At 40.4% G+C, this 22,269-nt stretch overlaps 1 protein-coding gene across 2 annotated transcripts; it reads left to right on the forward strand.

Moving 5' to 3' along the window:
- The first annotated feature begins 9,368 nt into the window (after positions 1 to 9,368).
- On the forward strand, positions 9,369 to 21,991 carry GTPBP10 (GTP binding protein 10). 2 transcript variants are annotated; one of them, XM_052696733.1, is made up of 10 exons: positions 9,369 to 9,508; positions 9,956 to 10,149; positions 10,228 to 10,319; positions 10,915 to 11,059; positions 13,343 to 13,416; positions 15,313 to 15,365; positions 18,493 to 18,600; positions 19,155 to 19,232; positions 20,155 to 20,278; positions 21,019 to 21,991. In XM_052696733.1, exons 1-10 carry the CDS (start codon positions 9,476 to 9,478, stop codon positions 21,234 to 21,236), a joined length of 1,119 nt encoding a protein of 372 aa, XP_052552693.1. In that variant the 5' UTR covers positions 9,369 to 9,475; the 3' UTR covers positions 21,237 to 21,991. The 2 variants fall into 2 exon arrangements, with proteins under 2 accessions (XP_052552693.1, XP_052552691.1); XM_052696731.1 differs by having other exon boundaries at positions 9,393 to 9,508; positions 9,839 to 10,149.
- The last annotated feature ends 278 nt before the right edge of the window (positions 21,992 to 22,269 follow it).

Consider the following 22,269-nt stretch of genomic DNA (forward strand, 5'->3'; position numbering starts at 1 on the left):
TCTGAGCAGGTGCTGAAAACTGAAGAGAAGCCAGATTGGTTACACTATGTAAAATAACTTCCACGTCCTGCTGGCAAAACAAGGTTAAAAACACTGCTTTATTTTACAGGAGCATCAGGGAGCCAAGGGCATTACAATTTATAAAAGCCTTTGAGCCCTTGTGATCTCAGTGCTCTGCTAGTGCAAGGCCAATCTCTGGGGCAAACTCCTTTCTCTGGGTCCTGGCGTTCCTCACTGGATAGCTCAGGCATTGCCACTCAGCCAGCCGGGTTTTTGATCCCAGTTCTGCATGTCTGACCCAGGGCCTAATTCAGCACAGATTGCTCATAACAGTTCTGCAGAGGAAGGTTATCACAGCTGTTTACAAGCAGATGATTGAATTTTTATACAGTTTTTTCTGACAAACTTTTCGGCACATATATTGCAATCCTCCCTTGGATCACCAAGGAATGAATTGGGGTATATTCTGAAACGCAGATCATGTTTGAGGGGCTGCCTCATATCTCGCCTGTGTGTTTTCTAGCTCTGCAAAGAAGACAATCTCTTTAAGGAAGGATCAGCCTTCTGCCTTCAAAGGCACTGGGGTTTGTTCAAAGTTTGTTAGAGCAAACCCAGCAGATGTAACTGCTTGTCTTTCTGTCCACAGCCCTGGGGCTTTTACTAGTGATGAGATTTCCTTGTCTGTTTATATAGAACACCAGAATCTGTCCTGTGTGATGTGAGGATCTGTGGATGTGAAGTGTTTCAGTGTTCTGTGGTGAGAGGAATGGCAAACAAAGCTGCTCTGCAGAGCCATGCTTGGAAGCCAAAGGCAAATATGTGCATGGAAAGCTCAGGTAGAAAACCAACTTCTTTTCACATGCAATCATTCTATCACAACAAGGGGCAAATAGTTTGTACACAAGTAGCATTCAGGCCACTGAAGACCAAGTGCTCTGTGTCACCTGTCTGGTGGCTGCCGTACAGAACGTGTCTTTTTATAAAGCTGTTCTGGTGCTCACAGCTGATGTCGAGGGTCTGAGGCACTGGCAGGATGTGGGCAGCCTCACAGCTTTGCTCCTTCTCTTCAACAGCTCTCGTTCAGCCTGTGAGTGAGGAGAGATCCTTGCTGAGATGTTGCCTGACAGAGTGCAGTCTGCCATACAGCAGGAGAGGGCTCCTGGAGCTGATCTGCACTCAAATTCCTTTATGGAATTCAAGTGTTACCCAGCAGCTCAAGAACACAATTCAAACTTTATTGTTCTATGCAGTACATTACCATCTATGAAAAATAATATAACAGAGTGATGCCTGAAGTACTCAGGCATGTAAAACTGGTAACGGTCTCAGTTCCAGAAGGTCCTTTTGCTATGGGAAGGCGTGGCTGATGGGAACATGGACCAACATGCAGTAAAATTGGTTCTATCTCACTTTCATAACATGCTTTGGTGGAGCAGAACGTGACAGGAACAGCCTGTTCTTGTAACTGAAAATGTACTGACTTCTGCCATGAAAACAATGTACACAGGACTTAAAGGAAGATACAGATCTGCTCTGAAACAGCAGTGCTCAGAATAACCAGCAATCTGCAGGAAGCCTGCCCAGCTTAGCAATGCAAACAGTTTCTACGCCTTGTTCCAAAGTGATGCCTGCACAGCCACACAGAAGAAAACATCCAGGAAACTGGAACACAGCTATCTTACATGGGAACTCCCTGTATATTTGAAAGAAGCTAAAGCTATGTTAGCGCCTTCACATTCTAGGGCAGCATTAATAACCAAGGAGCCTGCAGCACTAAGCAGGTTGTGCAAGGAACCTACCTTTAAGAAAGCTCAAGTTGGCTTTTGGTATTCAGTGTTTAACTTAAGAAAAGCTTTTCCTTTATGAAATATCAAATTTATTAGCCATGATTCAGCTTGCAGAGGAACAGCCAAAATTTGACAGGCAGTGTGCAGATTTGAAAGCAGTAAAATTAGAATGGCACATAAAGAAGCAAATAGGTGCTTTGCCACTACAGCAGTTCCTTCCTGCCGTTTAGTTCCCACTCCAGGCATGTAGGTGTGTGAGCACTGCCACAAACACAGTGGTTCCTTCTGCTCCAACTGCCACTGATCGCAGTCCTCAACCCCTTTTCTTCATCATACGTATTTATTTTTATCACTTCTTAATTACATCTCCTAATCTAGTTAATAAATTTGCCGTCATATTCCAGAACACAATTGTAGTAACCAAAATGTAAAGGGACTTTTTTTTTCCTTAGGACAAATTCTTCAAACAAAAAAATCAGCCCACTATTTCAAGTGCCTTCTCATCAGCAATGTTCTCTCAAGATTCTATTTATGCCAAATTTAGCTTGGAAAAGAGGAGGCTTCAGGGAGACCTCATTGTGTCCTTCCAGTACTTGAAGGGAGCATAGAAACAGGAGAGGGAACGGCTGTTTATGAGGGTGGATAGTGATAGGACAAGGGGGAATGGTCTTAAACTGAGACAGGGGAGGTTTGGGTTAGATTTAGGAGGAAGTTTTTCACAGAAAGGGTGGTGAGGCACTGGAACAGGTTGCCCAAGGAGGTTGTGGATGCCCCATCCCTGGAGGCATTCAAGGCCAGGCTGGATGTGGCTCTGGGCAGCCTGGTCTGCTGGTTGGTGACCCTGCACAAAGCACGAAGGTTGAAACTAAATGATCACTGTGGTCCTTTTCAACCCAGCCCATTCTATGAATCTATGATTCTATGAAATTGCTTTGATGAAATCTAAAAATTCACCTCTTTGGCCAAGAATGGTTCTGAAGGCTGACCTACACATTTCATTTTCCTCATGCCATCAGTTCTGTTTGACAGTCAGGCACAGAAGGATCATCCATGGGAGAGTGCCACCTGTTACACAGATGAGCCATGGATTTAAACTGTCAGAGATCAAAATTATCGGTTGTTAGCAATTGTGAAGGATGTCCCTGGAAGTATGCAGGGTGGAACTAAAGAAGCACAGTGAAGAAAGACATTGATTGCACTTACTAGGTAAGCACTGTCATTAAAATTTCTGTTTCACAGCAAGATCCAGGAACATAAATCTGTAGAATCCAACACATCCCAAAGCTACAGAAACCCTCAGATCTTAGGTGAAAGACCTTAAGGTAGGAGACCCTGTGTATCTGCATAGGAAAGCAGCTTTTTTTTCAGTTGGTGCCTCAATATGAATTAAATTTTGAGAAAATTTGTGCTGTATTCCTCACTCTGCAGGGGCTCAGGAGGAATGCAGTAGGTGCAGCGCACACCAGGTGTAAACTCACCAACATCAGCACAGTGTTTCACACAGTTAGTCCTAGGAGACTGAAAAAAGTCAAAGGTAACTTTCTGTGATTTTAAGCTACCCAACTGACAGCCAAAACATTTCCTCCAAAATTCTTCCAACGTCCATAGTTGTCTAGCACAAGTTTTGAACTGCTGCACTGCAGCTCAGTCCTCTCATCACTGCAGTTGAGGCATCTCCATCTAGTGGCACTTCGTAGTACTGAAGAGTTTGTCCCCAGCAGTGATAAAATCTCTTCCTTTATTAATAAGAAGAATAACCACATTGACAGAAATAATACAACAATTCTGGGGAGCATCTGAACTTTGGATATGCTGATACAGTTACTTCATTCAACCTTTATTTCCATTTATGGCATTGTAAGGAAGCATTTTCTGCATGTTTGTAAAGGCAAGGGAAGAGAATCAACCTGTATTATTTAATTACTTCAGTTCTACTTTAAAATAAAGCTGTGACACTACAATGATTTCGGTTCACTTCCAAATATTTCCATGCATGTTTCTTTTTCCTTAGACTGTGAAAAACTGCATATAAAGTACAAATACTAAATACGGTGGCTGAAAGCCTTAAAATTCTCATGGAAAGAAGTTTTATGGTTTCTTGTTGCTAATGCTGGCGACACAATGCACTGCCTTGTTATTTATATCAAGCCAGAAAAGAAACGGAGGACTGTGATTTGATGTAGCAGAACTTTTGTGAGTTTCATGCTATCATATCCAGGATTTGAAGAACGCAGCAAGAACAGAAATAGCAGGAACTAAAGCTTTATTGAGCATGGAACTCAGAATATGTATTGACTACATATTAAATCATTTTGGAAACACTAACAGTCTTTCGTATGGCTGATTTACAGATATTTGTGTGCCTACACATCTGCACACCCTGACACAAACGGGATTCAATGACTATCAAGAATTGAGTCACCCTCCGCAACACTGATGAGCAGCATCTGAAGTATCTCATGTGTGTGCTCATGTACTTAGCTGTATAGAAGGTCCCAGAAAGTGCACAATGGCACGTTTCAAAGGAAATGTTATTTAACTTCTTGATGGTAGGAATTTGTTGATGTGACCTTTGCTCAGTGTCAAAACAAATCCAGAATTGAAGTCAATGCATTTAATACCTTCTATTCGCAATATATGTAGATCAGGTTTTTTTTAATTTCAGGTTTTTCAGGTTGAGCTGTTAATTGATGACATGACTGAATTAATCCTAGTTAGCAGCCCTGCTATCATGCCTGGACTACTCTACATATCAGCCCATTATTGGGTTTGACCTCCTGCTGTGTGTTAGGGAAATTCAACACATGGAAGATATGGTCTGTTAGGTTGACAAGCTACAGACTCCATCACTCTCAGTAGTCATAATCAAAGAATTATGAATCATTTGAGTTGGAAGGAACCCTCTCCTGTATGAACAGGGACACCTACAGCTAGACTGGGATTCCCAGAGCCCTTTCCAGCCTGTCCTTGGTGCCTCCAGGAATTGGCATCCACCAGCTCCCTGTGCAGCCTGTGTCAGTGCCTCACCACCAGTTTTTTTTTGTGAAAAAAAATGTCTTTGTTATATACTATCTAAATCTCTCCTTTAGTTTGAAACCATTACCCCTCATCCTATCACAACAGACTCTGCTAAAGAATTGGCCTTCTTCTTTCCTGTAGATCCTCTTTAGATACTGACAGGCCACTCTCAGGTCTCCCAGGAGCCTTCTCTTCTCCAGGCCAAACAGCCCCAGCTCTCTCAGCCTGTCCTCATAGGACAGGCATTCTATCCCTGGGATCATTTTTGTGGCTCTCCTCTGGACATGTTCAAACAGATCCACATCTCTCCTGTACTGAAGACTCCACATCTGGACACAGTACTGCAGGTGAGGACTCACAGTGCAGAACAGAAGGGTAGGATCACCTCCCTGATCTGCTAGCTGCACTTCTTTTAGCTTGTCAGGGTCTCTCTGAATGGCATTCTGTCCCTTGGATGTGTCAGCTATACCACACAGCTTGATGTCATCTTCAAACTGCTAAGGGTGCACTCAATCCCAATGTCTATGTCATTGATGAAAGTGTGTATGGGAACTGCTGAACCATGGCCTGAACCTCTGATTGACCACCTGAGGCGAGCACTGAGTCAGCCATGGAGCACAGGTGAAGGCAATTCTCCTGTGCTGCCGGAAGGGGGGGAGCCTGGCTGCACCTCTCCCAGACCCATTTAAGAGCTGACCACCAGTGGGGAGGGAGCTCTTCTGGTGATCCACTCCACCAGAGTTTCCCACCCAAACCCAGGATAGGGTGAACGTCCTTCTTTTCTGCTCTAGTGTAATAGCTACGTAAGTCAAGCTCTTGGATATACAATATCATCTGTATATTCATTGCTTGTACGGAATGTTAAAGGGCACAGGCCCCAGCACTGAGCCCTAAGGGGCACCATTTGGACCTTGAGGCTCTGAGCACCACTCTCTGGGTATGACCTCACAACCAGCTCCTCATTGAACAGTCCACCCACTAAATCCAGGTATTTCCAGTTTGGAGAGAAGGATGTTGTGGAGGATTGTGCCAAGGACCTTGATGGAGTTCAGATAGATGACATCAGTTGCCCTTCTCTTGTTCACTGATGCAGTAATGTCATCGATGATTCACAATGAATTAATTTAGCTCTATTATAATGATGCAGTAGTGCTAAATTCAAAGAGTATTTAGCTCAAAAGAGGAAGAACGTAGCATGAGAAACCAGAGTAATTAGATGTACCTACACTGGTATCCAAGGAGAGCATGGAAATTATGATTTTATCCTGAAAGAACTTTGCAGATAGCCTTCTTGCCGCCTGCAACTCCTCCATGACTTTCTCACATACCATTCTACTGCTAATCTTTCCTTTCAATCTTTCCTTTTCCATTCTTTCTACATAATGCTGACATCATATGCTTTACTGTAGTACAATCTAGCTTTTACATAAGTGAGGACACCTGAACCTTGCCTATTGTTCAGATCAGATGGACAAGTCCTTCCCATTTTAACAACCTCAAATCTGGACAAAATGTTCTGCTCTTTTTACTATTTATTTGCATAGTAACATGCAACAGAAAGGCACTCCTGAATCACAGAGCCTTGCTCCTGCCACTGTAGAAACTGTGCTGTACAATTGCCTCTCAATTTATCAAGTACCACATCAGAAGTGGGTATATTTTTGTTCCCACTAATTCCAAGGAAACACTGTTTCAGAATTTGATTGCTGTAACGATTGGAAACATTTTTCTAATCTTCTGACTAAATTTATTAATGGCTAGTTCGTATCTGTTTATTCATGTATCAACACTGACCTGCAAATTAAATGGTTTTCATCCTTCATTTTTATTTTCCTCATATATTTATAGAGAACACTCATATCTCCTGTTTTTGTTTTATTGAAATAAACAAGCTGAGCCCGATCTGTTTGTACAAAATGCTCCCAGTCTTTCTGGTGACCCACCTACTCTTTCTCTACTTCAGTTCCACCTTAGCTCAACTATAGAACAACTACAAACTTCCACAGTACCCCAAATGAGCTTTCACCTGAGGGCTTTAAGTTCCTTCAGCAATGACACTGATACCTCCTTACTTTAAATGGAAATATATGTCCTGAGATGTTCTCTGGACTTACGGTGATTCCCAAGGGTAAATCATCACCAGATTTCAATAGTGTGCTCTTATTAATCTTACCAGGACTACAGAAAAATTATCAAGTATCCAAAAACCAGCCCTTTATGACTGACATTTTCCTTTTCAAATGTTATCTATGGCTATCTCACTTCACAGCTCCTCTCCTGACCCTGTATTTTCGTTCTTTCCAGGTGATATTATATGTTTTATTGAAGTTTTTTTTTTTTTATTGAAACCACATTTGACTCGTAAATCTCTACTTCCCAAAAGTTTTGCAAGTGATTTAGACCAGACTTACAGATCTCTGGTTGGGCAGATCATCTGTCTTATACTTGTACGTAAGCTATCACGGCACAGGTTCAGCTGACCGAACTTCACAAAATTAACACACAGAGAGATGGGGATCTACAGAGAGCAATTCGTGACATGACCTGACCTCTGCCAACAGCTCCCTCACCCAGCACACAGGCAGTCTGTTCTCTGTGGGCACACTGGGATACCTCAGATAAAAGTTAAAGTTGGAGGGCAAGCTGATGTTCTCTAGAGAGATTGTAACATCCTTAAAAGATGCACTGAAAAAAAACAACTACTAGCTTTTATGTAACACCTGTTTCAGCATTTTAGATGCCATCCCTACCAAAGCATGGCAGGGGGTTTTGCATTTGCTGCTGCTGTAGTAATTTCTGTTCTGCCACTCACGTGCTCAGGACAAGCACGCTCTGATTTTGAGGGATTTATCAGAGGCTCCACAGGAGGTGGTCACATCCTTTCCCGCTCTCTCATTTATATCACCGAAAAATCTTCTGCTTTTAAAATTCCATGACAGTATGATACAAGTTCATCTACTTGGTAGAAATTTGAAGTAATTTTAAGCTGAAAAAGAATAGATAATTGATTGGCAAAAATAACAAGAAGTAGCAGAAGAAGCAGGTCAGCAATAATCAACTGAGTCAAAAGCTTTTGACTATATTTGTACATACTGTACATGTAGGTGGAAAGAAAGGGAACATAAAAATTACTCAGGCCTTCTAAAAATACTATTAAAAATCCCACTGACCATGGCACTACAAGACAAAGAAAAAAAAAAAAAAAAGAAATAGCATTTCATATTGCAGCATCTTGTAAAATTTTATTCAATTGAAGTATATTTTTATTTCATTAATCAAGATCATCATCAGCCGCCAGGCCCATCAACCATGCTTCTTCTGCACACTTTTCTGAATAATCCAGTTGCACAATAAATAGAATTTCAAGTCAGAAGGGGTCAACTGAAAATATAAGGAGTTTGGATTTTTATTTTTTTTTGTTCATCCTTTCCCAATTTCATTTAAAAATAAACTTTTTCCTCACTTATTTCTAAAATTTTAGCAGATTCAAGTTTCCTTTGCCCCATCTAAAAGACTATATGGAACTATATATAGGTAGTTTTATTATTATTACTGTTTTATTGTTTTGTCTTGTTTCTGAATCTAGGTATTGGGCCTGTTATTGTGTCCAAAATAAATTACAACAATACACAGAAGAATTAAACTATGTAGCTCCTATTTTGCTTATACATTGTAAATCCTTTCCAAATCTTGCTCTAGGCCATGAAAAAAGTCAGGTAAATTCTTAAGATGGCACCTGATGGTGATATAGGTCGCTTTGCTTCGCAATAGGGATTAGCACATTAGCTTAAGAACCAATATATTAGTTCAGCAAAAGGAATCCGTGAGTGATGATTCTAAAACTTTCCATTTCAACTTCAGTGGGTGAATGGTCATGTTTTCCTCAACAATTTTGCACTGCCGACGTAATAGGATACTTTTATCTTTCACCTCAATGATTTTGCCTCACAAGAAGCACAGGAGTCGTAAGAGAACACTTCCATCTTCTACACCGAGAAGGTGCAAGGACATCTTCCTTGGATTCCACCTATATCACTCTAAATGTTGCTCACCATGGCATAATAAGCAATGGAGATTTTCCAAATTGAAGAAAAGCGGTTGAAAATCAGCCAAAGGTCTCTGTGACGAAGCTGATGGCAGAAAATGGGGAAGAAACAGGTGGGCACTTGACCATCCTAGATGTTAGTGAGCACGCCCAGAGGGACATTAGCATATATTAGCCAGTCCTTGAAAAAGAATGTGTATGCAAAAGTACTGCATATATATGTCTTAACTGTTTGAATGCAGAACCTGAATCTGAGGGGGTGTGCTTGCTTGTCGTGTCACCGGGTGCTGCTGTGAGGAATAAAGGCATGCCGACTTCGATCACCACGTTGCAGTTGGAGAGTTTTCTTTCTAGATTTCGGATGACGGTGGGTCGCACCCTGGGCGTTGGGTGAACGTTCCTTTGGGCTGATAGCAGCATAGGTGGCACAACACACATTCGTAACCCGCTCTTCTCTTCACGTAACAGGTAGGAGCCGCAGGGAGGCATCCCCGAGGCGGGAAGGGCCGCGCATGCGTACCGCAGCCCCACTTCACCGCGCCGCCGCGGCGATGGCGGCTGCTGGGGGTTGAGCCGAACCTCTACTGCCGCACGCCGGGCCTGCGGGGAGGCGGTGGCCTGCAGCATGGTGCGGTGTGGAGGAGCGGCGCTGCGGAGGGTCAGTGCGGGGCGGCCGCGGGCGGGGCGGCCCTAGCGGCTGCGCGGCCCTCCGCGTGGCTGCCGTGGCCGCTTTCACCCCTGAGGCCTCGCCGTCCTGCACGCCTGGGGCTCCGGCCCTGCGAGGGCTTTGTGCCCGTGGCCCGGCCTGAGCGCTGCCCATTGCTGAGAAGGACGTGGCGGCCGTTGCTCGCACCGCTCGGTGTCCGGGAGGGCTGCGCGGAGAGCTTGTGGGTGTGGTGTGGAGGGATGGGTTGGAGGTTGGACCGGGTCATTCAGAGAGCTTCTCAGCCTTAGGGATTCTGTGATTCTACTCTGTGTCTGCTTTCAGAACTTCATTGCCAGAAAAAAGAGCTACGTGAGGCATTTTATCCAGGCTTTATCTAGTGGCTCTAAAATGAAAGCTAAACAGAATGAAGTGCTGATGCGAAGCTTTGTGCCTTCTTAGTATGGAAACTTCATCGATGATTTGCGGCTGTATGTGAGAGGAGGGACAGGTGGAATGGGTTATCCTCGCCTGGGCGGGGAAGGAGGGAGAGGTGGCGATGTCTGGTTCGTTGCCCAGGAAAGATCGACCCTAAAGAGCGTGAAGGCAAGGTTCCCAAAGAAGCGATTTGTGGCTGGAACAGGAGCCAACAGCAGGTTCGTTTGGTTGTTAGCATCTGTCCTTCCCGCATAGCAAAGCGTTTAAGTTACTGAGCCTGGCTTAATGTCTCCCAGCCTTAAAGCACTGAAAGGTGAAAAAGGGAAGGACTGTGAAGTGCATGTGCCACCAGGAATTTCAGTTCTTGATGATGATGGGAAGAAGATTGGTAAGAACTTGTGCTTTCATTTAATATATCCTAGTATATAATGTTCATTTATCAATATTTCTCGACATTTTGTAGACTTCTAATGCTACACATATCCCAAAATATGTGGTGTTTGCTTTTTTTTGTTATTGTTGTTGGCCAGACAGAAATTGACAAAAATTATACTTAGAAAATGCTGGACAGGCAGAGGCCCCTTCCAGAAATTAGTGATAGTTAATTTGTAGCGCTGTATGCAGCAGAACATTTGTTGCAACAATTCCCTGTGGCTGGAAGCCATAATGGTCTATTATTGGATTAATGATGTGTCCTTAAGCTCAGTGAAGCGTCCCACTGACTTTACTGAATTATGACATAGCTTAGAAAAATAAAGATCCTTGCTGAGTGTCAGTATTTCAGGTTATCTAAAATGTTCATTATTTAAAAAAAAAAAAAAAGAAAAAAAAAAAAAAGTAGTACTTACTGATAACCAGGAAGGGCATCAGTAGAGATGCCTCTTTATAAAATAGCATGGAAGATTCTTTCTTCATTGAAATGGGAAATCACACCTGAACCATTGCAGGAAGTTATGCTTTTTCACTAACTGATTTATTTTCAGGAGAACTTAATGGAGCAGGAGAGAGATTCCTGGCAGCTCGGGGAGGTCTTGGTGGCACTTTGGCCACAAACTTCTTGCCTTGCAAAGGTCAGAGGCGAATTGTTCATCTTGATTTGAAACTTATAGCCGACGTGGGCTTAGTTGGGTAAGTACTGCAGTTCTGTGTTGTGGTTTGAGAACTGACATCAAAAATTAAAGCACTAAATTTCTAAAGGGATCTGAAAGAAATTATGGAGGTGGAGTTTGAGTGTTGTTGTAACTTTGCCACTTCAATTACTTCAAGTCTGTGAAAATAAGCACTTAAAGCCTATTAAAATTAATTCTAAAATTCAGAAAACGTTGGTTATGCTTTGTTAATCGTGGTCATCAGTTTAACATGAATTCAGCAACTGCAATGATTTTCAAAATACTGTTAGCGAAGGTTTGTAGTTTAAGTGGCAGGTATCAAACAAAGCCAAGAGCAGTATCCATATTGGTTCTTCCACTGTATGATACTGGCATAAGTGGATCCTTTCAGTAGATAGTCTTAAAGAAAATATCGAAGGCTACATAGCCCACTCTCCCAATAAACTGGATGCAATGTGGGAAGGAAAAAATTACAAGCTAGAACAGTAGGGTTTGTATTTCTTTTGGACTGGTGCTTTTCAATGTTGCTGCTTATTAACAACACAGGTAAACATTTATTTGGACAGAGCTTTTAACAAACCACAGTTGTGTAAGGATCGGTCTGCTTGGCATTATTTTTCCCTTTTAGTCCTTATTCATAAAAAAAAAAATCAGTAAACATTGTAAAGTAAAAGCAACTGGTTTTAAGCTGAAGTACTTTAGTTTATATATTCCCTCACAGAATGGAGCCCTAAATACAGCTGGATTTTTTTTTTTTCATTTATTAGAAATAGTTCAGTAGCCCTGATAATAACAGAAATATTAGTTACATCATTTTCAAGTAATCTCCAGTAATTATGTTATACAGAATATTTTGGTTTTAGAGTTGTGTAAAATATAGGAGTTCTGTGGTGCTTCTTTAACCTTACATTTTAGCCTATGTTTTATCTGACGGTTTCACTTTAAAACTCATTACATAAATATCATTTAATTTGAGGAGATGATTATTTTCTTGTTGAGAGTATAAATCAATCTCTGATAATTTGTGATTGTACTTTGATCTTGTAGAGTTTGTTACTTGTACTTCAGTAGATTTGTAAGTGGTGTGCTATTAAATCAGGTCTGAAAGCATCTAGGCATTAGAAGGGGCCTCAAGTTTGGTGCAGATTGTGATGGATAGTGTAGGTTGCAATTTAAACTTCAAAGAGGATATTGTGCTTCAGTGGAAGCAAAATACATGCTTGAGGAGATGACCAGAGTAACTTTCCAGGCTGTCTTTAAGGCACTTCTCAATATCAGAGAGCATTAAAATTACCCTGAATAATTTTCTGTTCTAACAGAGTCTTTGTGTCTCTGATCTTTTTGAGGAAAGCCTTTACAAGCCTATCATAACTGCCCCTCCATAAAGCCCCTTAATTTAATATTAGTCTTATTTTTTGTATTAATTGTACTTGCAAACAGGTTATGATTGCATGTCTTTATGTGGAGACTACAGAGTTTTTTGTATGGCTACAAAAACTACAGAGTTTTATGTATTCTGAGGTAGCCACGCCTTTGTGACTAATAATCATTTGCAAGCAGACTCCATTTTCTTCAATCCCTGTTGCAGTGAAGCACTGTGCTGAGTAACTGATCTTGGGTGGAATATAAGTCTTGTGTGGTCTCCTGTGTGGAGCAGGTTGCTATAAGAAAACTTACAGACTCTGACTACAACTTAACGTTTGACAGGGATCAAAATTGTTGTGGCCTTTACAGCTCAGACAATTCTTTAAAATGAGCAGGGCCACCCATAGCAGGTCATCACATCCAGGTGATTAAGGAGGAGGCCCCACAGCCTCTACACAGCCTGTGCCACTGCTCTGTCACCTGCAGAGCACGGAGGTGCTGCCTAGTGTTCAGTCTCCTGTGTTCCACTTTGTGCCCACTGCCTCTTTCCTGACTCTGAAAAGAGCTGTGTTCTCTCTCTTGGCACCTTCCTCTCAGGTATTTATGCTGATGAGATCCTGGAGCTCTCTCTTTTCTTGGCTAAGCAGTGGTAATTTCAGGATCACTCGTACGACTTTGTTACCTTAAAAATCTATGCAGATGCCTCACATACTTCCTGCAGCCCTGGAATGCATCAACAAATTTATTAAAAAAAAAAACAAAAAGATTCAAGTTTAGTTTTAAAAAAAAAAGAAAGTAACTGTTTAAAAAAGGTGTTAAAAGGTCGTGAATTAATCTATAGCATTGAGTTTAACTAAGTAATACAGTATGTTGGGTAATAAAATATACAAGAATCACATGTGTTTATTCACTGTATAAATTCTGACTTTCCCTCTAGGTTTCCAAATGCAGGAAAATCATCATTGCTAAGCAAGATTTCTCAGGCCAAACCTGAGATTGCAAATTATGCATGTAAGTTCACACTCTTATCTTTAATGCTGTAATACTCATGAGAAGAAGGTTTATAATAAAGGTTTACAAGTTTATAATAAAAAATAGGAGATAACCATGTTGCTTGCTAAATATGTTGCACAGATTATGAATTATACCAAATACCTTTAGAAATAGCTTTCCATTTCAGTAACTAGTTCCTTTTACATCCTCAGTTGTTCACATGTACACATCCGTAGTGCTTGAAGCTATTAATGCGAGGTCGATTTACTTTAGTCTCATCCCTTTTTGTTTCCTTTGAGACCAGTGCCCTCACTCTACTGAATATGCAGCATCGTGTTCTTTTGCATAAGCATCTTTGGAAATAGCTACCACCTGTTCTTGCAACAGAGTAAGACTTCAGTTTTGAGTATCTACTGAAAGATACACTATTATTATCCTTTCTAAGGATTAGCCATCTGAACATTCTTTAATTAAAAAGTAATTTGCTGTGCTGTGCTACTGCTGCCTGTATTTTGCCTAGATTATTTTTCCAGAGTTCTACCTGTGAAAAGATGTTGTCCTCACCCACTGTCTCTTCAGATGCTGTGTGTTAAACAGATATGTGTTGAAATCTACAGAAACATCCAGTAATCACATGGAGGGGTTCGTGCATGAGGAGAGGTCCATGTGATGGTTTTGTGTTTGACATTAGTGAGGAAAGTAATTGGAGGCTAGTCAAAGTTACTTAATTAAGCAGATGACTTGCAAAACAAACTGAATGAAAAATAGCACTTTGAAATAACTATAGTAGATTCACATATGAAGACTATGGATGTTTGCCCTCCTTCCCTTTCTTCCAGACTTCAGTTCTGGATATGCTGATAAAAAAAAATTCAGGCCTTTGCATCATCATCAGTTCTGCAAGTAATTAAATGGAACAATAAAAAACCACCACGCTGATCCTTCTGGTCAGTCTGATCTCCATTACTCTGTCTCTCCATCTCCAAAAATTCTGTTTTAAAGTTACTCTTGAGTAAGCTACTGTTATACCGAGCATTAACAATAGCATGACTACAGAGCCTGTGTTTTCCTGGGACATGCTGCGTGTCCTAAAATGATCTTCATGTTTCTGATAATTAAGAGTACAGAAGTACTATAGGTGAAAACACAAGTGATACCCATGCAACATTGAAGATGTTAGCAGCCTTCTGAATGGAACCAAAAGCAGATGATTGCAGAGAAGTACATAATAAATGCTTTGGATACTTCCCCTGTGTGAGCTCACATTTGTGATGTAGGGACTTCCAATTTATGCATGTTTAATAATTCTCAGTGAGTTGTCTGGTCTGTCCATCAGTGACTGTTTTGAGTAACCGTGTGCCTTTGGCAAGGGGTAATGAAGTTTTAACTGCATCTTTGAAGAACACCTCCCCCTTTTTTTATGTGTTCTGAGTTGGCTGCCACATATTTTGTAATGATGGCACCAAATGTTTACAGAAGAGATGTGCAAGGATTTGAGTTCTGGTAATTTCTACTGACCTGCTCGTGTAGCTCCTGATTCTCTACAGTCTTTTTAAAGAAGAATTCTAGCTCTCTCCTATTTCCTAATTTGACAGCCATTCCATGCTCTGAATAACCATTTTGAGTCTAACAATTTCTGACTCCTCTATTCCCTCTTTGGTCTGGGAGGATCAATACTGCATACAGTGCCAAGATCTGATGAACCACTGAGTTACAGAGTTCTCCAATTTTGTTTTTTTTCCTCTATATTCCTTTTCCATTTATTCTGCTTGCCCTTTCTGCTGCTGAACACTTGTATCATGTAAATCTAAAGTCAGAAAGTTGTGCAACTTTTGAATATTTTTGAATGTTAACTTTTTTTTAGTAATTAAAAGTTTTGTGTCTTTCCCCTCCTCTTTTTCCCTCTTGTCATAGTTACAACAATACAGCCTGAGCTAGGAAAGATCATGTATGAAGATTTTAAACAGGTTGGTATGAAGGTTTGTTCTGGTTGTTTAAGTTGTGTGTAATGGTTATTTATGTTCCTTAACAGCATTTCAAAAAGAAATGGAAACTTAACTTGTAGAGTTTTCTGGATATATCTATATACATAAGACAATTACATGGGTTAAAGGGAGGTTGTGGAGAAAATCTTAAACAACAACAACAACAAAAAAAACCAGTAATAAGATGGCTCTATAGTCAAGTGCAGTGCATGCTGAATTGGTCTGAAGTCACTTTAATAAATGGCTTCTCATTTTCCTCTGCCTTTTTTCTGTGATTTTAATCCTGCGTTATAATCTCAAAGTTGTGAGTTTGTGTTTGGGAGTGAGATTGCTGTGTCCTAGCTTACTCCTGTTAAGTTTAGGAGCTGATCAAATGTTTCAAAAAATTACTTGCTATTTTATTCACAAAAGGCACATTTTGACTATGTGGGGATGACTCAGGGATGAATGAGTTATTCTCAGAATTAATTTTAATAGGAGCTACTTTATCCAGCAGCTGCAGATCCATAGTAGTGAATGAAGTGGAATACAGTTACTATAACTTCTTGTTCTGCCTTTCTGGATTAACTTCTTTTCTCTAAATAAAAAGCAAAATTAAAATGAAGTGAGAGTGACTGCATGAACAGCCAGAATAGTGTGATCCTTAAGGGGTAGCTGGGTCCACTTTCCCTTGTGGTAGCTGCAGACTGCCTCGCTTTTTGTGATCCCAATTTTACCTGGCATCTTCAGGTAATTCTGGGGTGCTCTGAATGCTTTCTGAGGATTCAAACATTGGAGAGGAATACCAATGCAAAATAAGGTTCTTACTAGCACATTTTGGTACAGAGTTGGACCATATAGGGCTAAGTAAACATTTTTGTTCCTCAAGCTTAAATCTTTGATGTAGCTTTGTTTCTAAGTGTCTGTATGACGCAGGAGGTACTGAGATCAGCACTTCAAAGATAAAAGACAAATGCATAAAAGGTCTTCACATGAGTTAATTGGAAAAGCTTACCCTTCAGATGTGAAAAGGCAAACTCCTCTTTCCCCCTTCAGAAGCAATAATCTTAGGGGATTTGGTAGCTGATACTTGAAATTTTCATTTACCAGCCTTCAGCATTATTGTGCTAAAGGAAGGAGATTTAATTTGCCAGGCTTTTAAAAACATGCAGGTTTTCAGTCAATTTGTATTCAAGTTGAGACAAACCCATCAGTCTATGCAACATATGAACTGCAGCTTTCTGGGAAGGTTTTGTTACCTCCTTTGAAGTGGGCCGTTCTCTACTACTCCTAGATTCAAACAGCTAAAGGAAACTTTTTGTTCATTCATTTTATCTGCTTGTTATGGGTAACATCCTAGAAAACTGTGTTGCAAATAATAAGTTTATATTGTAGCCTTTGAAAAACTACCTGCTATGAACTCAGGAACTCTTGCTTTTACTGGAGTGTTATGTTCCAGCAGGAGAGCTACTCGTACTGACATTCTTTTCTGCAGCTGGTTTATCATTTCCAATGACCTTTACATCTTGGCTGATTCTGCATTTTGTGGCTTTTAAACATCAGTGCTGAGTGCTATATAAAAGCTATATGTACAACATACCTCTTTTCTAAAATCAAGGGAACTAGTGACTGATTGCACTGAGCATCTGTGAGTGGGAGGAAGTAATTTGGCTCGCAGTATTGCAACTGCTGAAAACAAAACAGCGGGAGCAACTAAGAGCAGTGTGTGAGGTGGCTGTCCTGTATCGTTCAGGGGAGGCCAGTTCACTGTATCTTTTTATTTTCCTAGAAGAGAACATCGAGGTTTCTAAAGAAATATGTAGCACTGTGTTTTATTTTAGTACATTACAAAAAAAAGTAAAGGCCACCTGAGTTATGTACTACTTGCAAAAGAGTCTTGATAACAGTGGTGCAAATGTAGAGAGTATGAGCTTGGGGTTCAGCTCATAGCACCAGGTCATGAAAGCTGTCAGAATCTTTCACGTATTGTACCAGAATACCTGAAGCAAGTGCTGTTTTGAGAGAATCTGAGTTTTGTTGAGCTCTATAAAAATATTCTTTGGAATACAACTCAAGTCATGAAACCAAACGTCAGGAGGTGGGTGGTTTTATATTCCAACCCAGTAGTTATTCTCTCCCTATTTCTACTTCCAAGTCAGCAGTTCACCCACCTGTATCTCACATCCCTGTAGATGGAAAATTCTGAAGCAAGGCATTTGAAGTGCTTGGGAAATGGGTAACGGTTAAAAAGTTAGTGGGACTGGTAAGGGAGAGCGCAACTCATAGCAGAAGGTGGGTTGCATGCTGAAATTTTATTGTGTGCTGGCTTTGAACCCTGTTTAACTGAATCCAGCTGCTGTCCAAATGGCTGTCAGATAGGTGCGAGCCATAACTTCTGCCCTCTTCTGTCTTGGCTTCCTGTGGGTTAATGGGTAGCTGTGGGGTTTTTTAATATTCTGCTCTTTATTAGTCTGTCTTAGCTCTCCTTTACAGCTGTACATAGCCCTCCCAAGCAGCAGAGACCTGTTCATTTTGGCAGTTCTTGCTGGGCTCTGGTTGGCAGCTGGTATACTAATAAACATCTCATTTCAGCTGAAGAGCAGAAGATAAATACTTGCAGCTTCTCATGTTCAGGGGAGCAGTGCTAAGTGAGTTTGTATTTGACATTACAATTTTTCTGTAGCTACGAGGAGCAGACTTCATTTTCTTTTCTGGTGACAGTTTGAATTCTGTATGTACTTGATAGCCCAATTTTCCCAGTTCCTAGAATGTGTTTTACTCTTAGGTAAATGTTGCAGAGACATTTTTATGCCTCTGCTTTTTAGACAGTTATAAATAAACAGAGGGGGAACATGAGGAGCAGGATGACTGTGGAATAGTAGCGTTGTTTCAGTCTGCTTCTGATGATGGGTTTTTGATGTATGGAGAAAAACCAATGTGTTATGCCAGAGAACTGATCCCCCACACAATTCCAAGGAGTACGTATCTGTAAAAGGAGCCTTTCACAGTAGATATTCTTTGTGGTTTTTGTCTGGATTATTTTGTTTATATAAAGTTGTAGTAGACATGAATAGTTTAAAATCACTTGTGCATATTGGAAATCTTTTATTTGAAACTTTCGTTTTCCTAGATTTTAGTAGCTGATCTCCCGGGACTGATTGAAGGTGCACATAAGAACAAGGGGAGGGGACACAAATTTCTCAAACATGTGGAAAGAACCAAACACCTCCTCTTAGTTGTAAGTTGAATAAAATACACAGCACATTGAAATCAAAGACGGTAGTAAATACAATGCATCTTAATTACAGTATAGTTGGAATTTCAGAAATCATTTGTAACTTGGATACTTTATAATAAATATAGCTATTATTTTGTTATTAGAATAGGGAGCATAAACAACTGTCTGATGCTACATTAAATCCTTAAGCAGAATTTATTATTAAAACCTGACAATTAATTTAGAGCTGTGAAGTGTTCCAGTAATAATTAAGGCTAGTGGGTAATTTCTTCTTTTTTTTTTTTTTTTTTAATCCCCTCGCCCCAGTCTTCCCATAAGGAAGGGTTTGAAAATCTGGGCTTTGAGAACCATCCTCCCAGACCCAACTCGTTTGTGCTTCCAGTGCCTGTGATTTTTCTTTGGAGTGTAGTTTCCCTCTGTTATTTGCCCAGGAATGAGGACATGTTCACAGAGGTTGTACCACAGAGTAGCTATTGGAGAGAGCCTTGATATTGTAGCATAATTTCATAATGCTAAGCTGTTGTGTTTTGTTTTGTTTCTTGTAACTTTTTCAGGTTGATATCGCTGGGTTTCAGCTCTCTAATAAGACTCAATTCAGAACAGCCTTTGAAACTGTATTGCTTCTAACTAAGGTAACTTCTTATCATCCTGTCAGTTGTAGTTGTGCATTGAGCCAAGAAAGCATTAGTTTTAATGAAGAAATTTTAAATTTCATGTGTTTTCTAGGCTTATAATACAAGGCTCAATTAAAAAGCTTAGCATTCTCATAAGTGATAAAATCTTTAACTGTCTGATGAAAGTGCTTTACTTTGAGCTTAACAGCTCCATCATTGATCTGTCATGATCTTTGTCATGGTCGAGTGAAGGTGAAAAGATGCAGCTTTTTCAGTTCTCCAAAGCATTAGCCTTCTGGAAGTAGGAATATGTGAGCGTAGTTAAATCTCTGCCTTAACACCCTTACTGTATAGCCTAATAGAGATGAAACAACAGGCCTCAGCTTTGCAGACGTTCATTCTTTCTGTTTTTTATCATTGCTTCTGATTGAAATGATGCAGCTTATATTGTGTAAGTTTAGCAGTTTTCTCAGTTGTTCTACAGCTGTAGATGATGGGTCTTCAGAATTCCAGCTTGTTGCTTTGTTTACCTTTAGGTGTGTCATGCTTATGTTTTTTTTCCTGGTATAAATCACTATCTGTGCCTAAAATCCTTAGAATCAGAAACCTGTCCCAAGAATTTCCTTATGTTTCATAGACATAATTTTTTTTATGAACAGAAAAATAAAAAGAAAGCCGTCATTCCTTTATAGGGAATGTTTCAGAATTATCCAGCCTGTTTACCTGAATTATCTGTGTAGTACAAAAGATCACTGAAAGTTTGAACATTTCCTTGTATCAGGCTCTTTTAATACATCTGCTTTTGAGTCCCTGAGTAACCCTTACAGCTGCCTAGACGTTGAATCTGTTTAGACAACTAAGTAAATGAGTATACGTAAAATTGAAGCAGCACTTTTTAAGCTACCAATACTCATTCAGGCAAATGTATTTGTCTTTTAAGGAATTGGAGCTGTACAATGAAGAACTTCTGACAAAGCCTGCACTGCTTGCCATTAATAAAATGGATTTGCCGTGTGCAAAAGATAACCTGAATGAACTTATGAAACAATTACAGAATCCTGAAGGTAAATTAACTTCCAACAGTTATCTTTAACGGATCTAATAAGATTGGAGTAACACTGCATTGGCAAGTTGTTGTTTGAAATTTAATGGAAATTGGCTATTAAACTTGTTATTTCACAGAATCACAGATTGTATATGTTTTAAAACAAATTTCTGTACATAGATGATCTCTGTTTCTGTGTACCTTTATTGCTGGCTTTGCTGTTAAAATAGAGATCCTGAAAGACTTTGCCCAGCTATGGGAGAGTTAATTGTAATTTCCAGTTTAGGTATCATGAGTACCAAGTGGTGACCTTTCAGGATCCCCTTAGAGACACTGATAGATGTACAGTTTATCACATGGCTTTGACCAAGGCGCGTGAAGATTCTGGGCAGCTCTGTGTAGGCTTTTGACCATTTTGCTGTTACATTGCAGTGAATTCCTTTCTATTTCCTGAAGGATGGTTTTAAGCTTTCCTGATTCTTACACACATCTTGCATATTCTACAGCTTGGGATTTCTTTGTACACATCTTTGTACGATGGCCCATGTGGGGGTTGGTATGTGATAATGCAAGAGCTCTGTTAGTGCTCGTCTTGTGAGACAGCTTTTTTTAAGATGAATTAAGCAAACAGTACTCTTACACTAGTTCCAGTTATGTTTTTCTACTGTAACTGATGAAAGTCTTATTTTCTAAATGCAATGGGCTTTGTAGTGATTCAGTGTATCAGCTTTTCCTAACTCTTGAACTGTTATGTTTCAGACTTCTTACACTTACTAGAGGAAGAAGCGATTCCTGAGAACACAATTGATTTCAGAGATATAATTCCTATATCTGCATATACTGGAGAAGGAGTTGAGGAACTAAAAGCATGCATAAGAAGATCACTAGATGAGGAAGCAGAGCAGGAGAATGAAGAATATCGGAAAAAGAAACTATCACTTTTACACAGTTCAGGAGAACAAATGAATAAAGGCTAGCATTCTTGACTAGATTTTAATATATTTTTGTATGTTTGTGAACTCATTGCTACATGGACCTTCCTTTTTATTTTTGTTCCCTCTAGTATCACTGCCCAGTTCTCTACTGCATTGCCTCAGTTCCTTTTGGTGCTTAGGTAGAGTGCAGTGCTGAGCAGAGCAGGTTTTCAGATTTGTGCTGACTACTGACTGAACAAAGCAGAGAACAAAGTGCAGCTCAAAGCATTGCCTAACAACTGATGAACCCTGAAATATTGTTTGCCACACACGGATGAACAGAAGAAATAAAACCTATGGAGGTAGCAAAGGAGCAACTTGAACTACTTGTACCTTTTGTCATGAATCTCAGAGGCACCTGGGGAAATCTCTGATGGAGGAATTTTCCAGGTTCCATTGCTTCAGAGGTGAACTGGTACTGCTGCTCTGACAGATGGTAGGTTTTTGTTAGTTTTAAAGACCTAAAGGAGAACAGAAATAAGTAGTCAGTCACAAGAAAGCAACATGTAGGAGCATGGAAAAGCAAGGCTGATGCCTGCTGGTTTGTTTTCCACACCTGCTGGTGCCTGCTGTACTTTTCTTCATTACGTAAACCCTGATCCTATATTCCCAAACCTAATTTGGCAGTTCTCCCTTTTGTGGAGGTGTGGTGGAGAAAATGAAGGCTGCTTTTCAGCAGAGCCCCGTGTTTTGGGGATTGGATTTTACAAGCGGCACATTTAAAAGGTAAAATGTTAAAATAAAAGTCGTTTGTTGTACGAGATGTCTTTTACTGATTGCAATTACAATAAGACGGAATTCACGTCTTATTGTAAATCACGTGCTTCTCAACTTAATTCTAGTTTCTGTGAGCGTACCAGTGCAATCCTGCCCTTCTGAACCTTGATAAAGCAGTCGCTGTGAAGAGGGCTAACTTTATTCCTACCAATCGTTAGCAGCTCGATTATCTTCCTCGTTTTACGGTAGTGCCGCGCAGGACGGCGGCAGGCGGGCCGGGCACCGCCCTAGGGGGAGGATCCCGCCCTGGGGGGTCGCT

The sequence above is a fragment of the Tympanuchus pallidicinctus genome, unplaced genomic scaffold (genome assembly GCF_026119805.1).
Source record: "Tympanuchus pallidicinctus isolate F22 unplaced genomic scaffold, pur_lepc_1.0 scaffold3, whole genome shotgun sequence".
NCBI lineage: Eukaryota > Metazoa > Chordata > Aves > Galliformes > Phasianidae > Tympanuchus > Tympanuchus pallidicinctus.